This window comes from Natrix helvetica (genome assembly GCF_964273705.1).
Source record: "Natrix helvetica genome assembly, chromosome: 2".
Lineage (NCBI taxonomy): Eukaryota > Metazoa > Chordata > Lepidosauria > Squamata > Natricidae > Natrix > Natrix helvetica.
In genome coordinates this window covers 252887896-252908004 of record NC_138552.1, presented here as the reverse complement: position 1 = coordinate 252908004, position 20109 = coordinate 252887896, and the positions used below count along the sequence as shown (strand labels likewise).

Below are 20109 nucleotides of genomic sequence, written 5' to 3'. Positions count from 1 at the left end.
CCTCCCCTGAAAATAAGCCCTCCCCCGAAAATATTGCAACACAGCAACAGCCAGGAGTGACCATGCTTGCCGCCTCCTGCAGCTCAAAAATAATAAGACCTCCCCCAAAAATAAGGCTAAGCGCTTATTTCGGGGGTCAAAAAAAATATTCACTCCCTTCAACTTTATTTCAGCATGGTGATTCAACATCTGAAGGGGTCACGCCCTTGCCTAGAGGCACATTCCATCTTCCTTATGGGTGACAATAGATCAACCACTAGCAAGGCTAAAGCCAAGACATCTCACAAACGATCATCTGCTGCTCCTGACAAGCATTTATCCAGACGTCAGAAGGCATTGGAAAAACAATTTGCCAAGGCCCCAAAGACCTCAATGCACCAAGCAAGTACTTCCGCTGCTGTTTCCTCTCCTTCGCCAAGTAGGGAGAGATGTGACTTCTCTCTGGATGCACTACCTGAGCCCCCAGCATTACAAGCGGCTTGTTTCAAAAACACCTTTGCCCCATTTGATTGCTCTCCCACAGCTGGGGGAAGCTCTGAGGAACCATCCTGCACACCAATGGCCTCGGCAGCTACCTCCCCGGCAGAGGGCCTCTGTCCTCCAGCGGCCCCAAGTTCTGGTCTTACTCAAGAAATGTGTAACTACCTATCTGAGGCCATTGTTCAAGGGATAAAGGCAGCATTCCCGGACAGCAGCCAACAGGCTTCATTCCCACCTGATCCAACACCAGCTAGCAGGGACAATCCAGCAGGCAAGGATCATCTAGGCCTGCAGGAAAGTAATTCTCTCTGTCGTTCCATTATCAAGGAGGACTCCCTATCAGGGGAAGAGGAGGTTGATGACGAAGAATTTTCTGAAGATGAGGACTTACCACCTAACAAACCCACTTTCCCCGGTCTGTTTAATCCATCCCTATTTAAGTCTATCCTGCATAAAGCTAAGTATGTGACCAACATGGGAGGGGTGAAAAGTCCTTCACTTCCCCGTAGGGATCCTCTTGAATGGATGTTCACTGGGCCACCTGCTGACCAGTATTCCATTCCTTCCCCAGAGTTGTTTAAGGATATAATCCAGGGCCAATGGACCGAACCAGGTTCGGTCACTTCTCCTAGTGGCTCTGACAGGCGTCTTTATACTGTGGCTTCTGAATTGGAAGAGCTGCTTCAATGGCCCAAGCTTGATGCCCCCATAGCAGCTCTTACGTCTCCATCCATCGTTCCCTCCTCTGATCACATGGAGGGCCTGAATCTAGAGGATAAAAAGGCAGAAGCTTCCTTCCGCAAAACCCACCTGGCCTCCGCATGGGCTATTAGGGCTGCTACAGCAGCCTCTTTCTTTAATAGGGCATCCCTACTTTGGCTCCGCCAAATATTAGCTAGGATTCCCCCAGAGGACACTAGGCTCCGCTGGGACATTAACAAATTGGTGGCAGCCACTGAATTTTCGGCCGACGCCACCTTAAACGCTGCCAAGTTTGCCTCTAGGGCCTTGGCCTCCAATGTTACATCTCGTCGGATTGCCTGCCTTCGCCACTGGCAGGCTGACATGCTTTCGAAATGGAATCTGGCGTCAGCCCCCTTCAAGGGGGGCAACCTGTTCGGTGACGCTCTGGATCCAGTACTGATTGAGAACAAATATAAAAAGAAAGTCTTACCTTCCAGCAATAGGAGAATGGACAGCAGGTCATCTCCTTATGCTCGCAGACAGCGATTTCGGTCTGCTGACTCTGGGTTCCCTGCCCCCCAGTTTCAGCGGACATACTCCAACAGAGCCAACCGTCCCCAGCACAGGCGCTCCTTCCGGGATAGAGACAGGCAATAGCCCTACTCCAGAAGACCCTTCTGAGGAGCTAGTAAGAGACCCTTTCAGAAATCCAAGTGATTCCCAATTAGGCATTCATTCATCGCTCTCCAGAGGCTTCAGGAGGTTTCCCTGAAGCCTCCAAAGGTTGAAAAACAGCCCAATGCACAAACTGGAAGTTCGGGAATGGACTTCCGGTTTGTGCGTTGGGCTATTTTTGCCCTCCAGAGGCTTCAGGGAAGCCTCCTGAAGCCTCCAGAGGGTGAAAAATAGCCCAACCCGCAAATCAGAAGTTTGGGGAAGGACTTCCGGTTGCACATTGGGCTGTTTTCTCCCTGAAGCCTCCTGAAGACTCTGGAGGGAGAAAAATGGCCCAATGGCAACCTGGAAGTCTGTTCCCGAACTTCTGGTTTGTGCATTGGGCAGTTTTTCGTCCTCCTGAGGCTTTAGGAAAACCTGAAGCCTCTGTTGAGCAAAAAAACACCCAACACGCAAACCGGAAGTTCAGACTTCTGGTGTGCATGTCAGGCTGTTTTGTACCCTCTGGAGGCTTCAGGGAAGCCTCCAGAGGGAGAAAAATGGCCCAATGGGCAACCCGGAAGTCCATTCCCGAACTTCCAGTTTGCGCGTTTGGCTATTTTTCGCCCTCCGGAGGCTTCAGGGAAGCCACCAGAAGCCTCTGGAGGGAGAAAATCGGCCCAATGGGCAACCTGGAAGTCCGTTCCCGAACTTCTGGTTTGCCTGTTGGGCAATTTTTCACCCTCCCCAGACTCCCTCTGGAGCCTGAGGACTGTGAAAAACGGACCTGCCAAGCCCACCAAAAGTCAGAAAATGGGCCGTTTCTGGCCTCCAGAGGACCTCCATTTTCACCCTCCCCAGGCTCTTAGAAAGCCTCTGGAGCCTGGGGAGGGTGAAAAACAGACCTACTGGACCCATCGGAAGTCGGAAAAAGGGCCGTTTCCGGCCTCTGGGGGGAGGCGTTTTAACCCTTCCCAGGCTTTTAAGCTCACACCCACATGCATATGGGTATGGTGTGGGGGGTCATTAAATTATGGGGGGGGCATGCGAATGCACGCGATAGCGCATGCACATGCTTCTGGCTCCCAAGCTAAAAAGGTTTGCCATCACTGTCTTAGTCTTTACCTCCCCTCCCCCTCATCACTTTATCCGGTGTCCTACCCCAAGGAGACCATTCAAGCTGGACCTCATTGAGGCAGAAATTCATCACCTATTGGATATCAGGGTAATAGAACCGTCCCAAGGGGTCACAAAAGGACAGTATTCTATTCAATTCTGTCCCTTGTCCCAAAGAACTCGGGAGAGTGGAAAGCAATCTTGGACCTAAAGAGGCTGAATGTACACATAAAGTACAAACCCTTCAAAATGCAATTCCTCTGGTCCATCCTCACTTGCATTCGAGAAGGGGATTTCACTTCCATAGATCTCAAGGAGGCATATTTGCATGTTCCCATCCGCCCATCCCACAGAAGATTCCTGGGGTTCTGTTACGCAGACCATCACTATCAGTATAGGGCCCTTCCATTCAGCGTCTCATTGGCTCCCAGGACCTTCACCAAACTGTTGGTGGTGATTGCAGCCCATCTCAGGTCTGTCCAATACATCTGGAATGTTACCTGGACAACATCTTGATCCAATCAGATGAAATAAAGAACAACGTCAACTGGCTAGAACTCAGGGCAGCCCATCTGGCCCTGCATCGTTTCCAGAAGAAGATATCTGGTCACCATGTTCTCCTGCTGACGGATAATGTAGCTACCAAGGCACATGTGAACTGTCAGGGCAGCACCCACTCCAGGGCCCTGATGCACGAAGCAGAATGCTTGGGCCTCTGGGCGGAAAGTCACATCCTCTTCAAACAAGTGGAACATATATCTGGAACAGCCAATGTTCAAGCGGACTGGCTGAGCAGGGCAACAGTCGACTATTTGGAATGGCGCCTCCATCCGGATCTGTTCCAGAACATCTCCTAGAGGTTCGGCCGACCGTTAGTGTACCTGTTTGCCACTCCGGAGAATGCTCGGCTACCGAGATTTTTCTCGAGGTTCCAATCTCCAGGAGAAGAAGGCATCGACACCCTACGCAGCCATTGGCTGCATGGCCTCTTGTACGCCCTTTCCCCTCTTCCTTTCCTCTTGCGAGTCATCTGCAAGCTGATTACAGAGGGTGGAGGTCCTCCTGATAGCGCCTCATTGGCTGAGATGCCCCTGGTTCACAGACTTGATCAACCTATCCGTATCATGCTTCTGGAGAATACCCAAAGACAAGATCTCTCTCAGCCAGGGGGTACTGGACCATCCAGAATTGCAGTGGCTCCAGTTAACCATCTGGCACTTGAGAGGGACCTCCTGAGAAAGACCAGCTTCTCTGGGTCTGTTATTAAGACTATTCAAGCATCCAGACCGGCGTCTACCAACCGGATTTACGATGTGACCTGGGCTGCATTCAGCAAATGGTGCACCAGGGTGCACATCGACGCTCTCTCGGCTTCCATTCCTCATGTCCTGAACTTTCTATAGCATGGACTGGACAAGGGCCTGTCTCCCAACACCCTCCAGAGGCAGGTAGCTGCCTTATCCACCATTCTATCGGGTGGGGGCACCAATATTCTCTCGCAGCATCCATGGGTGCATAGTTTTCTGAAAGGGGCAACCAATCTCAGGCCACCAGTGGTGCATCAGTACCCATCATGGGATCTATCTATAGTCTTGTAGGCTCTTACATTGCCACTGTTCGAACCATTAAAAACAACAAGCCTCAGACTACTGACCTTCAAAGTGGCCTTTCTCGTGGCCATTACCTGGCCGAATTAGTGGCCCTGTCGGTACGGAGGAACTTGTGTATCATACATCCGGACAGAGTTATTCTCAGACTTGACCCGGCCTTTGTACCTGAAGTGAACTCATGGTTTCACAGATCCCAAGAGGTCCTTTTACTGGATTTTTTCCCTGGAACCATCCAACTGAAAAAAGATGGCATAAATTGGATGTAAGATGGGCAGTTTGTTAGTATTTAAAGAGGACAACCTTCTTCCGATGGACTGAGGCCCTTTCTGTCTTGTTTCAACCTGAGTCCATGGGTAAGAAGGTGTCATCGTCCACAATCGGTTGATGGTTGAAAGCCTGCATAACTATAGCATATGAACAGCAGTCTAGACTAGTACCACACAGCATCACAGCTCATTCGACTCGCAGAGCTACCATCACTGCCGCTTGGGCTGCACAGGCATCAGTGGAAGAGATCTGCAGGACTGCAACTTGGGCTTCGCCATCGCCTTTTATCAAACATTACAAGCTGGACTTGTTCGCCTCGGCTGAGGCGGCGTTTGGACGACGTGTGCTTCAAAGGGTTCATTCGGCAGAAGGGACCCTTGACCAGCCTGTCGCCCGTCCTTAAATTGTTTGGACATGCCTCCCTGGCTTGACTAGTTCCAGTTTCTTAATGAAGGTGTAGATCAAAAGGATGTTGTGCTGACCGCAGGATGAATCCCATGTGAAGGTTGGACCCATTTCCTTTGAGTGGGAATGAAATCTCCCTCAGTGCACAGAGAACTACTGTTCAGGTAAGACCAATGATCTTTTTCAGGAAAACATGGTATGAAGTCCATAATACTGTACACGTTGAACATGCTTGAGATTGTATGTCATGTTTCTACTTAGTGCAGAGCATAGGAATTGTAAGTTTATCTTTCAGGAACTATACATATGTAATGGATTCAGCCTAGAAAGGAGTGTACAAGGATGGTGGTTAGCTTTCTCAGCTGGGCGGAACCTGTAAAGATCTAAAAGCTTAAGTATCCATCTGGCAGTCTGCTTTTTCTGTCTTGATCTAGCAATCTTTCCTCTTATTTATTAACAGCTCTGGCTTCTATTGTATCACAGCTCCTTCTGCTTTGGTGCGTTTTGTAAATATTTTTTATCTGAAGGGTAATTTAGAAATTAAAGTACACAAGTATGGAAATAGAACGCTTGCTGCCTCTGAACATCTCCCCAAATATCTGCATATTTGCTATGTGTCATTATTAGCCTTTGCTCATAGCTCTGAAGCCAGGTATCAATTAATGTAAATATTTCCAAGATGATGAGATCTGATACTTCCTTAGTTCTGTCTCATCCATTTCCAAATTTCAAACTGAAACCTCTGGGTTTTTTTTTTCAGTGGAGGCAGGGCATCCTCTAATGAGCTTCTCCTCACTTACTCCAGAGGCAGGTCTTAGATTAGAACTAACATTGGTTCCAAAGAGAGAAAATAGCTACGTGAAAGTCCATTTACTCTGCCAGGGACTCCCTAAGTCTAGGTGGATCTCCAAGTTTTTTTTTTCTTTTGTATCTTCTACACAAGCATAGGCTAGGGAAAACAGACCTAGCAGGGTCATGGACAGCTGTCCATTAATATGTCCTCTTTTATGGCTGGAAGTGAGCCAAGTGACTAACCTTGAATGGCACATTAATATGCCCTCTTGTCTCATTACCATGCTCTCCTCAGGAGACTAGATTATCAGATAAGTGGCTAATAAACTACATGATATTTGCAACAGAGGTCAATCTTCAGGCCCCTATCACGGGGGAGAAGAATCAAACCACCAAGAAAGCAAGGAACGACATCTACTCCCAGGATGAGATGTACATATTACATATGGTTCAAATACTTTCCTTCCAAGACCGGTCAGATAGGGAGGAGGGGGATTTTCCTTAGATGAGAATAAAGTCCAAAACCAAATCTCAAATCTATCAGGCTTTCCCCCAAAGCAGAATTCCCCAGCTGTTTAAGAAAGTCTGCAAGACCTCAGGACAGAAAGAACTGGAATGCCTGAGCCTAACAAAGTCCTTGTTGGACCCAGTATTAGCAGTGGTTTCCCAGTACAGGAGTCTCCAACTTACAATCACAACTAGGACCAGAATTTCCATTGCTAAGCAAGGTGGTTGTTAAGTGAGTTACATCCAATTTTTACAGACTTTTTTGGACTGTTGTTAAACAAGTAGCTGTATATAAGTGAACCGTGCTGTCGCTTCTCCCATTGGCTTCGCTTGACAGAAGATGATTGAGAAGTTTGCAGATGGCGATCACATGACCCCAGAACACTGCAACTGTTGTTAATATACACTGGTTGCCCAACACCTGAATTTTAATCATATGACCATGGGGATGCTGCACCAGTCATAAGTGTGAGGACTGGTCTTAAGTCATTTTTTTCAGGGCTGTTGTAACTTTGAATGGTCACTAAACAAATGATTGTAAGTCAAAGATTACCTGTAGCTATTTACTGTCTTATGTCTTCTATTCCCTAACACCTTTCACAAAATCGTCAGAGCAGAGTAAAAGTTTCTTAGGGCAATGAGAAAACGAAAATTCTTCCATTTCCTTTCTCAATACCTTTTCATAGGTAGCCCTAGACCTAATGAAGACTTCTTAGCAGATACTCACCTGGCAACTCTGGTCTGAGTAATAGTAAATGAAGACAGGGAAGATAACCTGGACCTAGACAAGCCTGGAGACAGAGATTCTGGAACAAAATACATGCAGGGTTTCAGCTAAGGCAACAGGGGCAACAGAGTCCCTTTGTGGAGAGGGAGCGGCCTATAAATTGAATTAATAAATAAATAATAAATAAATAAATGTTCATCTTTCACTAAGCTTCAACCCTGTGGGGCAAACAGCTATTTCAATTAATCCCTCTAGAACAGGGGTGTCCAAACTTGGCAACTTTAAGACTTGTGGACTTCAACCCTCAGAATTCTGGGAGTTGAAGTCCACAAGTCTTAAAGTTGCCAAGTTTGGACACCCCTGCTCTAGAAGATAGGGAGCCCATGTAAGGCATGAACAAGCTAGCAAAGTCTCTCCCTTGATGGCAGTTGCTGGAGAACACAGTATGCAGTTCTTGGCCGAAGGCACTACAGCTAACATAACAGTTTAAGACAGCTGTAGCTGATGAACTGGAAAGTACTCTAAATTAAAATCAGTCTTCATATCAGACCCATTCAAGGGTGGCAAACTATTCAGACAGGCCCTAGATAATGTCCTAATTGAGACTAAGGAAATAGATCAAAAGAAAGCTATTCTCCTAACCAACACAAAAATATGAAGCCAAAAACAGCAGGAATCAGACTATTCCAAAAAAATTCTCTCAATTTCTTTCAAAGAAAAATAATTGAGCCACAAGGAATACAGCTCAAGTTGGTGGAACCCCGAACAATTTCAACAGTCTTAATCCCAATGCGGAGGGAAAACCTTTTCTCATTGCAAGTTGGGAGGTGCAAACAACTCCATGTGCATGGGAGTCTAATGCAATTAACCCATCAGTAGATCCCTATCATATGAAATGCATGGAAGTTAAAGAGGGCTACACCGTAGAATTCACCAGCTCTAGATTACTTCACCCTATCTTCCAAGTCCAAAAGGACCAAATGCCATCTAATTTCAAATATCTTATTTATCCACAAGGGGACCACATAATGGCACAAGATCTTGGGCATGAACTAAACTAAATAGCACAAATGCCAGATGAAAACGCTGAGATAAACATAGTGTTTCCAGAAAAAAGTGCTCTGGACTTATACATACAGAGTCAATTCATCCCACAGTATGTTTCTGAGATGTAACTGTTAGGACACCCTATCTTTTCAAGGTGTTTCTATTCGGTCTGTTTCAGCTTCCAGACTATTTGCAAAGATTATGATGACTGTTGTAGCTCAGATTCCTGGAAATACTCATATATTCCTACCTTCATAACCTGTTGATAAAATTATCTTTGATTATTCAAAGGATGCCCAGATCCTGGTGAGGACATTTCAAGGAGCTGGCCTTTTTGATCAACATAGAATGTCCTTCAATCAGCAAATACACTACTTGATCACTGTTATTGGCAACAAGTTTTAGAAGGCTCAGTCTTCCTGCAAAGGAGAGAAAACAGATCAGACAGCAGCCAGCTGTATCAGTTCTTCAAATCAGCCATTTGAATCTCATGTTTTTTGGCAGTGGAGAGCTAAGTGATGATCTGTTTAGCCTCGGTATCATGGGCAACAATGCATTTTTGTCCCTTCCATTGGATGTTCCCTCTCCTCGGAATCTAACTGTCTAAAGATCCAGCAGATGCCTTGCAAATTCATTGATGTTGAGGAGTTTCCCTCAGGGAGATTCTAGTCAGGGGAAGTTACATGTATTTCTGCCATCATTTTGCCCCATTCCACCACAAGCACAGCTGCCTTATTGTTTTTGATGCTGACAATCTCTTAAGAGATATACCGTATTTTTCGGAGTATAAGACGCACCGGAGTACAAGACGCAGCAAGATTTTGAAGAGGCAAATTTAAAAAAAAAATTTGCACTCTGCAGACCTCCCCAAAACAGCCCGTTTTTTGTAAAAAAAAAGAAAACAAAGGCATGCATAGCCTTTAGGAGGCTTATAGAGTGCTCCTGGGAGCTGAGGGGGAGGGCAGAAATGAGCAAAAAACTGCCTGCTTTTTGCTCATTTTTGCCCTCCCCAGCCCCCAGGAGCACTCTGGAAGCCTCCTAAAGGCTATGCACGGACATTTTTGCAAAGGGCGCGGGGTTTTGGGAGGCCAAAAATGCTGTATTCTGCATATAATACGCACCCAGATTTTCACCCTCTTTTCTGAGGGAAAAAGGTGCGTCTTATACTCCAAAAAATACGGTAGTTAGCTTTGCCTTCCTTCCTGAATACTGAACTCCTATTCCAAAGACAAACATCCTTCAGCAGGAAGATGCTTAAAAAATGGTTCTTAAGAAGAAATGGTACCCATCTAAACCTGTAGTCCCATGTTCATGGATAACTTTAGTATGTCCTGTTATTGGATGCCATGGCAGAAAAGGAATATCCCCGACTTACAACAGTTCATTTAGTCACTGTTTAAAGTTATAACAGAATTGAAAGAAGTGACTTACGACCATTTTTCACAGACAGCCTTTCCTGCATCCCCATGGTCATGTGCTCAAAATGTGGATGCTTGGTAACTGGTTCATATTTACGACAATTGCAGTGTCCTGGGATGATGTGATCACCTTTTGTGACCTTCTGACAAGCAAAGTCAATGGGGAAGCCAGATTCGCTTAACAATCCCATTGCTACCTTATCAACTGGCAGTGATTCACTTAACAGCTGTGGCAAGAACTCTTGTAAACTGGAGCAAATTCCATTTAACCAATGTTTCACTTAACAACAGAAATGTTGGGCTCAATTGTGATCATAAGTCAAGGACTGCCTGCATTAGACTTACCATAAAGATTTATTTTCTACAGTAGAGGCAGAGGATCCTGGCCACCCATTATTATTTTGAAAAGGGAGTAAAGATACCCATGGCAAAGCGTAGAGAGTCCATAATTAATTCATTTGTTTCTACCTTTTAGATATCTTTGTCATAGTTTTCTTTATGACTTGAGCTAAATCCCCCTAGAGAAACAACACCAAATCTAAGCCCTGCTTCTGGAGCAAATGGAAGAGAGATAACGCTAGAACAAGGGTTTTTTCAAAACATGTTGGTTAAAAAAAATAGATCATATCTCAAAGCACTTAATCAAGAGGCAAGGAATGAGTGATAGAAAATTGGCAACAAAATGAAAAGTAAAGTGTTTATTATAAAATGCAAAATTAATATTTGCTTTCACAAACAAAATAACAAACCCTTGAATGTAACCAAAAATTCTTTATTAATTCCTATGTGGCTCAGTTGGGTTTAATTTTAAGTTGGTGTGCACAGGATGTCACCTTGATGATTAAGCTGGCCTCTTGCAGATGCACACATGCATACACAAATAGGGGGTGTCCTTGGTGCTCTCTGAGTTTGCTTGTTTTCTTACAGTCGTTTCATTACCCTAACCAGGCAACATCATCACGGCTCCTTACTAACACTGATGATGTTACCTAGTTAGGGTAATGAAACGTCTGCACGGAAACAAGCAAGCTCAGAGAGCACCAGGGACCCCTCATTTTAACCCTGAGCTACAAATATTCTCCTTTAGAGATACACAAATACGGTTTGCAAAATGGGAAACGAAAAAGAAGAGACAAACCAAAATTGCTCTTGGATCAAGTTACGAGAAACTCCTGGATCTCTAGCTCTTTTTTCAGCTGTCCGTTAGAAAACTGATGAGGAAATTGTTTGTTGACATTTGGAGTCAGGCAAGAAGTTCAGTTGTATGCTCGTGCATGTGGGAAGAGAGAAAAGTGGAATGAAGGAAAGGCAGCCAAAACCTGCTTCACAGATCACTTACAAATGGTAGGATAGGCAAATACTGATGACATGCAGCCAATGAGAGGAAAAGAGCAGATGTTTGGGTGTGTCCAGTGGGGTGTCAGGGGAAAGGATAGAATCTCTCCTCCTCTCCCCCGACACCCCACTGACTAAAGCGCTTTCTTTCGCCCGCCTGAGCTGTGCCATGGGCGAAAGAAAGTGCTTTAGTCAGTGAGGTGTTGAATCTCTCCTCCTCTCCCCCGACACCTCACTGACTAAAGCGCTTTCTTTAGCCCGCCTGAGCTGTGCCGTGGGCGAAAAAAAGCGCTTTAGTCAGTGAGGTGTCGGGGGAGAGGAGGAGAGATTCAACACCTCACTGACTAAAGCGCTTTCTTTAGCCCGCCTGAGCTGTGCCATGGGTGAAAGAAAGCGCTTTAGTCATTGAGGTGTCGGGGGAGAGGAGGAGAGATTCAACACCTCACTGACTAAAGCGCTTTCTTTAGCCCACCTGAGCTGTGCCATGGGCGAAAGAAAGCGCTTTAGTCAGTGAGGTGTCGGGGGAGAGGATAGAATCTCTCCTCCTCTCCCCCGACACCCCACTGAGCCCACTGAGAGTTCTTTTCTTGCTTAGGCCTTCCCGGAACCCACTCAAGGCCTTATAGAACTCAAGGATCCTGTAGAACCCAGTTTAAATCCTCGGAGGATGCCTATATTCTTGGCTGTTAAGAATGGATTTCACACAAAGTTCTATGTGCTACTATCCTTTATGATCTAATACCCTCTAAGGCATTAAGAGGCTTCCCCAATGCATATTTTCCTGAGCCTGTGCAAGCTCAGGAGATGTTCTGGTTTCTTTAAAGATTTGGAAGCAGGTACTACAAACATTTTATCAGTGCAAAAGCTTTCCTCCTAAATGTATGGAAGCCACACTTACTTTTTTTCTTAATCTTGAGTGTAGTTTATATAACTGTCAAACTCTGTCATTTTAGTGTAATGTTTTCTGGAAAAAAATTACTTAAATGAATATAAATTCTGATCTAAACATGCTTCCTAGGGAGTCACGTTAAATAAGAAGATTCTCGCTAAATATGAAAATGCGCCTTCAATCGGAGTCACGTATGTTTGAAATTTTCATTCCTTGTCAATATTGGGCAGTATCATCATAATGAGTTACAGATTTTGCCTTTTCACTTCTAAGAAAAATGAAATCTTCTCAAGAAATAATACAGGTAGAAAGGAAACGGAACAATAAAAGCGTGTAATTAGATTCACAGTCTGAATGCTTTTTATTAGTGTTTTTGTCTGCTCAATACTCTGATTGTATTAATTAATTTGCCACAGAGAGTGGAATTACTGAAATACAATCAGTCTATTAGAATCTAACTATGCCAATAGAATTAAAATACTTCCCTCAATTTTCATATTTATTCACTATTATTCTTATATTAACAGGACAATAAAAGAATTGTTAGGCAGTGGTATCTAAAACAGAGCAAGACCAAGAATTAGTCTATAATATCTATAAACCTGTCCCCATAGGAAATTAATAGAGTTGAAATGATTCTTTGCTTCAGTCTCTCAATTACCTTGAATGCCTAAGGAGATAATTGCCAAGGATCAGATATATATGGTTTGTATATGCTTCCAGGGAAAGGTAGTATCTGACTATGAAACTTATTTGGCTAAGGACAGCATAGGGCAGTGATGGCGAAACTTTTTTGGCTCGCGTGCCATAAATGGGGAAACGTGGGGGGGCATGTGTGGTTGTGCCGCACCCATAATGCAATGCGTGACACACACCCACCCCAGTGCACATGCGTGCATGACAGGCATGACCCCCCATTTTTTGCATGCTTTTTTCGCCCTCCCCAGGTTCCATAGGCTTTATAAGAGCCTGGGGAGGGTGAAAACAGCCTCCCCCGCCCCCCTGGAGGCCTTCCAGAGGCTTCAGGAGCTTCCCTGAAGCCTCCGGAATGCAAAAAAACGGCCCTATGGGCAAACCAGAAGTTCAGGAACAGAATTCCAGTTTGCTCGTAGGGCCAGTTTTTTGCACTCCGGAGGCTTCAGGGAAGCTCCTGAAGCCTCTGGAGGGCCTCCGTGGGGCGAGGGAGCTCTTTTTGCCCTCCCCAGGCTCCTATAAAGCCTATGGAGCCTGGGGAGGGCGAAAAATGGCTTTAAAAAAGGCTGAACTCAGCTGGCCAGCTAACAGGGCAACACCTCGCGTGCCCTGACAAATGGTTCCACATGCCACAGGTTTGCCATCCCGGGCATAGGGGTTCCCTTTGCTTTCTCCTTACTTTGATAGCACTAGAAGATGGGGATTTGATTTGATTTGATGGGGTGCATTGGTCTTCTGAGTTCATTTTTCCCCTCTGAAGTATGCTTTAAAGCACAGTTGCATAATCTGGTGCTTCAGGTTGACATTTGACCTCAAAACTTAAGTGGGACATCCAGAGGTCTCGTAAAGTTGTTATCACATTCTATTTTAGTACATCATAAAGTAAAAATAGTTTAGTAGGGAGGAATCACATTCATTGTATTTAATTAAATCTAAATCAAAATGAAATGAAATCCTAATCCTGTTACCAATTTTGCAGTGTCCCATCCAAGGCCTAAGAAAACTGTCAGGGAAATTTAGTGCATTGTTTGGGTTGTAAAAGTGATTGGAGTTTACTATACAGTAAATTTGAAGGGTTTGTTAGTTTAGTAAGTAAGTTTATAAAGCTCACTAGAATTTACTATATAGAACACATTCTTAACTTTACATGTGTAATTTATGTGGTGAATGTAATTTCAATCAACAATGAAAAAAATAGGGATCCATGTCCTTATTTCTCAAGACAATATAGGCTTGCATTATGAATAAAAAAAGGAAAATTAAATCATTAAATAATTCCCTTTTGACAATGACAGACAAATTAAAATTCAGCAAGCAGATTGCATTTCCTCTATCACCTCAAAAAAGTTTTGAGATTTTCGTAGATTGTCATGCATTTGAATCTAATGGTTAATCAATAATTAGTTAAAAAGGAAGGCCATTTATCAACTGAAATTCTGAACGTTGATGATATGTAGCAAGAGGTTTAGAAAAATGATACACACTAATTGAATATACAGCTATTTTAAGAGAATTATTAACAGAGTTGTAATTGTAGCAGATGAGATCTTCTGAAGCTAGTGAGCCTCTTGATGTCAACTGTACTGTAAGATATTAAAGTCAGACTTACATTAATGGTGCTTTCTCTTTAATCTCCCCTCTTAAGAGTTTTAAGGGATTGGGCATATTCTTCCATTAAAGCTAGATTTTATTTATTTAAAATACATTTGTCCTGCTCTTTAATAAATAGATCACCCAAAACAAGGCAACCCATGGTTTTAAACTTAAATTTTAAAGGATAGGGTTGAAGAAAAATGAATTTTGAAGTTTTTATAATAGCCAGCAAAGCAAGAAAGGAAGAGGACAGCTCACACTTCAAAAAATTAGACTTATCATTTTTTTCAGAAGTTGAAAAGAGCCTTGGAGAGCCAGTATTCCTGGAAATGACTGTAGCCAAAGTTGTTGGTTTTATGTCTTGCAATGCAGTCTTAAATTCTGAGATATTACTGGATTTTGCAAGTGTCTCCTCTGCAAGGTTCAGGTAATTCCAACTGACAACCCCATGGACTAGATCCCTTATAGGACAATTTTTTTTCAAAGTTCTTTATGAAGGAGAAGATAGGCTTAGTTGACGAAAAGTGATTTCAGTAGTATGGATGCAGCAAATCCTAAAAGCATATTGAAGGATATAGTTAGATTTCCTTTATTAGTCACAGAGTCTTGCCAGCTTTGCTTAAGCTAGAAACTTCTTTGCAACGCACAGCTGTGTGAGCTTAGAGGAAGTTGTCTGGTCTATTAGGTTACACCAGGCCACTGACTAACAGAACAATTCTTATCTGATCAATACAAAGCTGCCTCTGTGAAACACATTCTTAGAGAAGCCTGTATACTATGGTTATTCAGTCCTTCTAAAGCCTAGTGAATGCAAGACATTTGGCTCACAAAAACAATTACAAGCATATATTTTGTGTCCTGATGCCCATTGATATTTATTTATTGTATTCAGAGAAATAGTTTTAAGAATGAAGCCACAACATATGTAAAATTCTATGAATCTTTTTTTTTCCCCACCAAAAAGGTTGTGTTTATTTTCCTGTTCTGCAGGCCTTTGGAAACTTCAGCCAAACTGCCAGTACCTTTTTTGCGGCAAGTCGTGCCTGTTAAGAAAAAGGTGGGTATTCTTGTGTTGGAATACACAAAATAGATCTTTGTGCTTAAAAAAAAAAGAACAAGCGATAAAAATACTGGGGCGAATATCTGAGCATGAAACCTATTTGGAAGAAATAAACAACTTTGGTTTCAATATTTGAGAAGTCTCTTAATTTCAAAAGCAAAATTTATTTATTTATTTATTTATTTATTTACTGTGCTTCTAGACCGCCCCCTCTCCCAAAAGGGACTCGGGGCGGTGTACAGTCCATGCAAAGAATACATCAAAATACAATAAATAGAAAAATTAAATATGTACAGTTAAATATGGAGGAGGTTAAAAATAGAGTTAAAAAGAACTGTACAGTTAGCCAGTATATATAAATATAATTTTAAAACCCCTAAGAAACACACAAATTAAATTAAAAACAATACCCCTAAAATAACCAGTTAATAGTAGTCTACCAGGAGGTAGCAGTTGTAATTATGCCATTATGTAATTAATGCTAAAGAGGATGAAATGAGAGAAAAGAATATGGTTAGACTGGTATTGTGCTCCCATAGCATGAACTTCCTAGAACATACAAATATTTTCTGACATTGCTGAGATGCTAGTATTGATCCCATTTTCTCCTCCACAGGTGTCCAGAGATCCTCGTTTTGATGACCTCTCTGGGGAATATAAACCAGAAGTATTTGAAAAAACATATAGTTTCTTAAATGATGTGAGGAAGAAGGAGAAAGAGGTAATGATGAAACAGTGTCCTGTGTTTTCTTCCTTCAGAATGAAAACAGGTATCCCTAGAGAGTTGGTGCTTTCCTGTTTTGCAGGTTATTCAGAAGCAACTGAAGAAAAGCCAAAATGTGGACGAGCAGAACAAATTGCAGCAGCTCCTTAAGCGAATGGTGAGTTGGTGCCAAAGAGAATTTAAACAGCCCGTTTACCCTTCTGAAGTACAGGCAACTGGCTGAAACAAAGCTGTAGAGAGCATTGATCATAAAGCCATGAGGCAAATGAAATTGGGGAGAGGGAAAATGCAACATCTTTGGTTCTTGCCCCCCTTTGTTCCTTAGACACAACAGGAAGAAGCACAGAGAAAATGCCAGAAGAAGAGAGAAAATTCCCTGGCATTCAAGAGACAGCAAAGAGAGTTGGCCAAGCAAGGAAAGAAGCCGTTCTTCCTAAAGAAATGTAAGCTTTTCCCACTTTAAGATAATAGCTGCTCTACTGACCTTAGCCTTAATATGATCCCCTTCCTGTATTAAGAGTAAATATTAGAAGACCTGTTTATGCTAGTTGATTTGTACAGATTGAAGAATAAGGTATTTATTTATGTGTATCTTCGTCTTCATCACCAAATCAGTGGAGCCCTTGATGGCATCTGTTACAAAGGTTGGATCGATTGGTAGCACTGTTTCTGCCACAAACAGTGTGTATGAGTGTGGCATCCAACATGCCTGCACCAGCAGCGTTTACTTTCTCTAGATTATTGACTCATTTTCTAAATTATTGAATTATTCTCAAAAGTATTGAATGAGGAGTGGTTTAGGATAGCCACTGCCAGTACTTAAATGAGTTTTTACCTGTTATTTTCATAGCAATTAGTTACCAACCTGCATCACATGATTTATAGGACCAAGTTGAAAGATGATGTTGGCAAGCAAAAAGAGTAGATTATAGAAAATAATTGCTTGGGGTATTATGAACACTTATGGATTGAATTAAAACCTCCATCCCTTCTTGACATCTACAGCTGAAATGCAGAAATTGGAACTTGCTGAGAAATACAAAGATCTGAAGAAAAGTGGGAAGCTGGAGAGTTTTCTGAACAAGAAGAGGAAAAGGAATGCTGCTAAGGATAAAAGGAGACTCCCTTTTCGGAAGGATAACTAATGTCTGGCTACCCCCCACCCAAACTCCCCTCCCCAAAGAAAGACTTCACCCACAGATTCATACTTTGTCAGTTGTACAGGCAAATCTAGGAAAGATGACCTCTTGAGCTTTAAGCCAGGCAGTGAGGCCGAATAGCCAGGAATCATCCCACAATTCAAGATACTCTGCCAAGTCATTTATGTTTGCTGGGGGGGGAAATTATTGTTCAAAATTATGTTGTTTCAATTTCACAAGCACCTCTTAAACTTTGAAAAAGGAATATTTTTGGTGATTAAATTTCCTGCTGCTTGTTTTTCTTTTCCTTCCAGGGCAAGAAGTAATAGATTACTAGCAATCTGATTTCGGTCCCCTTTTGCTTTTCCCAAAACTGATCTTCCTCCTTCCAGTCTATTTTTTCTACTGTGTGTAGGCTTGGCATCCACCTACCGTTTTTCAGAATTGCCTTCCTGGAGAGCACTCTTTTACCTTCCTGCAGCTACCCATTAGTCCTGCTTGATTGTGGTTCCAGCTGTTTTATTTGCAGAGCTTAACAGAATAACAATAACTGATGCTTAACGAACTTCCCAGTGAACAGTAGCCCTGCACAAGGTAGAATTTTCAATAAAGCACTATTTGCAGTATTGCAAATGGAAGGATCACAAACAACATAATGCAGTGATGGCGAATGTTTTTCTGCACGGGTGCCAAAACGGCACGCGCAATAGCCATAATACAATGCCCTCCCCCTGCACATGTGTGCACAACCCCTCGTGCTCCCCCCGCGCATGCATGCAGGCCTCACTGAAACCTTTGGATTTTGGGTAGGCCCATTGGGCCGTTTTTCGCCATCTGCAGGCTACAGAGGCTTTCCTGAAGCCTGGGGAGGGCAAAAACGCCCTCCCCCCAGCCTCCAGAAGTCCGAAAATCAGCTGGCCAGCATGTATATGCACGCTGCAGCTGACATAGGGCAACGCCTTGCGTGCCCTCAGATATGGCTCCGCGTGCCACCTGTGGCACACATGCCTTAGGTTCACCATCATGGGCATATTGAATTCTAGTCTTAAGAGGATATATATATATATATATTCCAGCTTCTTAAACTTTGGTTAGGGAAAACTGGGTTGTTGTTTTTGTAATATGACTGCATTTACTTTTACTGCTGAAGTGGACTATTAGCAGTCCATGTTTTTAGCAGGTGTTTAGAAAATTTGTATGTGCACAAATATATATGTAAACATATAGAGTGTTACTACAGTACAACACTGGCAATTTACATTTTGACTGAGTTTGCTGAATCACTAATTATTAACATCACTGTTTCACCGGGCTGATTTAAAAATAAATTTGTTATTTTTATAAAGTAAATATTTTATTTGTTGGTATAGAATATAGGAAGGAATATAGATTAGTCATCTTAGCAAAACTTCATAATCAAATAAAAGTTTTATCATTTTTGAATGTTCTAGGTGTGGTTAGACATGGTACATGCTGTCTGTCTTTCTTGAACCAATTTTGATGTTGAGAGCATAAAGTTCATCTCCTGCATTACATAACTGAGGCATGTAATAAGCTTTGCTTGATTAACAGTCATTCAGACAAAGGATTCTCCTTCCATCTTCTTATAGATTGACTGAAATGCATTTGATCAACTAAACCACTAAAACAGAATAATCCTTATAGGTGCCACCTAATGCATCCTTAAAAGAAATGCAGAAGTGCCAGGTTGGTTTGTTTCTAGAGTATTTTCCTTTCCACAACCAGATTACTCTTCTGGGTTTATTTGGAAACTTCCTGAGGAATTTTACATAGTAGGCTGACTATGCTATAATAAAATTAGCTGTTTTGGTATGCGCTCATGAAAATGAATAACCCAGATCCAGATAAGAAAATTTCTTCAGTGAAAAACATATGTGATTAAAGCAACCATTGGGAACTATAAAAAGCAATGAAAATCTTGGTGCCCAAGGAGAAGAGGTAGTTAGGGAGAGAACTAAATATACCTGCTACATGTCGGCATGCAAAAGGGAAGCAGTAGTGCAGTAAATTAAATATAGAGATTCAAACTCGATTCCATTCTAGCTGGGTGCTGAGATTAACCCTTAATAAAAAAAAAATCTTCCAAGTTTGTCAATGACTCTTGAATGGATGCTATTTCAATCGCTTAGAGATGAACGAAAGGCTTCAGATGGAAGTTTAAACAGCCAATAGTTTGAAAATGAGGCAAGTCTTTCTCCATTTGTTGTAAAAAGCAACTTCATAAGTCCTCTGCAAATTGATTTATTTCTTATTTCAAATATTTATTAGTCACTTTATAGCTTAATAGCTCTCAAGATACCATCCAATTTTTATTAAATGAAACCTGTAGAAATCATCAAAATACTAGTACCTTAAATATTAAAGGAAAAAAAAACAGCAACAAAAAAAGTTTAAAAATCTTAAAAATCATAGTTATTTTAAAAGTGTTTGTATTTCTCTAAAAAGTACCTTTCAAAGATCATTATAATGAAGACCATCCCTCATACGGTTTTAGTTGTTTTGTTCATTCTCTAGAGAGACAAGTGGAAATACCATTGGGTCTTTTTCTGCTGTCAGTTGTCTGTTTCCAAAGAATGAATATACTTTCCTGTGTAAAATTACAATAAGAATTTACAACATAAATATGAATACTAAATAAAGAAATAGAGAAATAAAACTTATTTGTGTGAAAACAAACCATTGGATATCTGGCTCAAATATTTACAATTGTCCCATTTTATATATTGTAACCAGGTCCATCTGTATTACTCCCTCAGATTCCCTGTTACTCCTGGGTCACAGGTTGGGAATTATTGCTTTTGGTCTATTGGGCTATAACTTATATCAATTGTATACAGCAGCAGTTCTGGTTGGAAATTATAGAGGTTACAGCCAAACATCCCTATAAGGCACTAACTTTAGGGAAGTTGTGATAGTCCTTGCTTCAGTAAAACTTGTTTTTACATTTC

General features: G+C 42.3%; 1 protein-coding gene across 3 annotated transcripts in view; it reads left to right on the top strand.

The window, feature by feature from the left end:
- The window catches only part of RRP36 (ribosomal RNA processing 36), a 49458-nt gene extending 29621 nt beyond the window's left edge, over positions 1–19837 (top strand). For 2 of the 3 annotated variants that reach the window (XR_014174731.1, XR_014174732.1), the window contains exons 4-7: positions 174–5380; positions 12061–12122; positions 15208–15274; positions 15894–15953. Coding sequence is in view for 1 of the 3 variants with exons in the window: in XM_081945286.1 (XP_081801412.1) it covers positions 15208–15274; positions 15894–15998; positions 16084–16158; positions 16327–16444; positions 17007–17146 (505 nt within the window). In the remaining 2 variants the exon portion in view is untranslated. Of the gene's footprint in view, positions 1–173; positions 5381–12060; positions 12123–15207; positions 15275–15893; positions 15999–16083; positions 16159–16326; positions 16445–17006 lie in introns of those variants that run through there. The other variant, XM_081945286.1, reaches the window with a different exon arrangement.
- Positions 19838–20109: the final 272 nt, after the last annotated feature.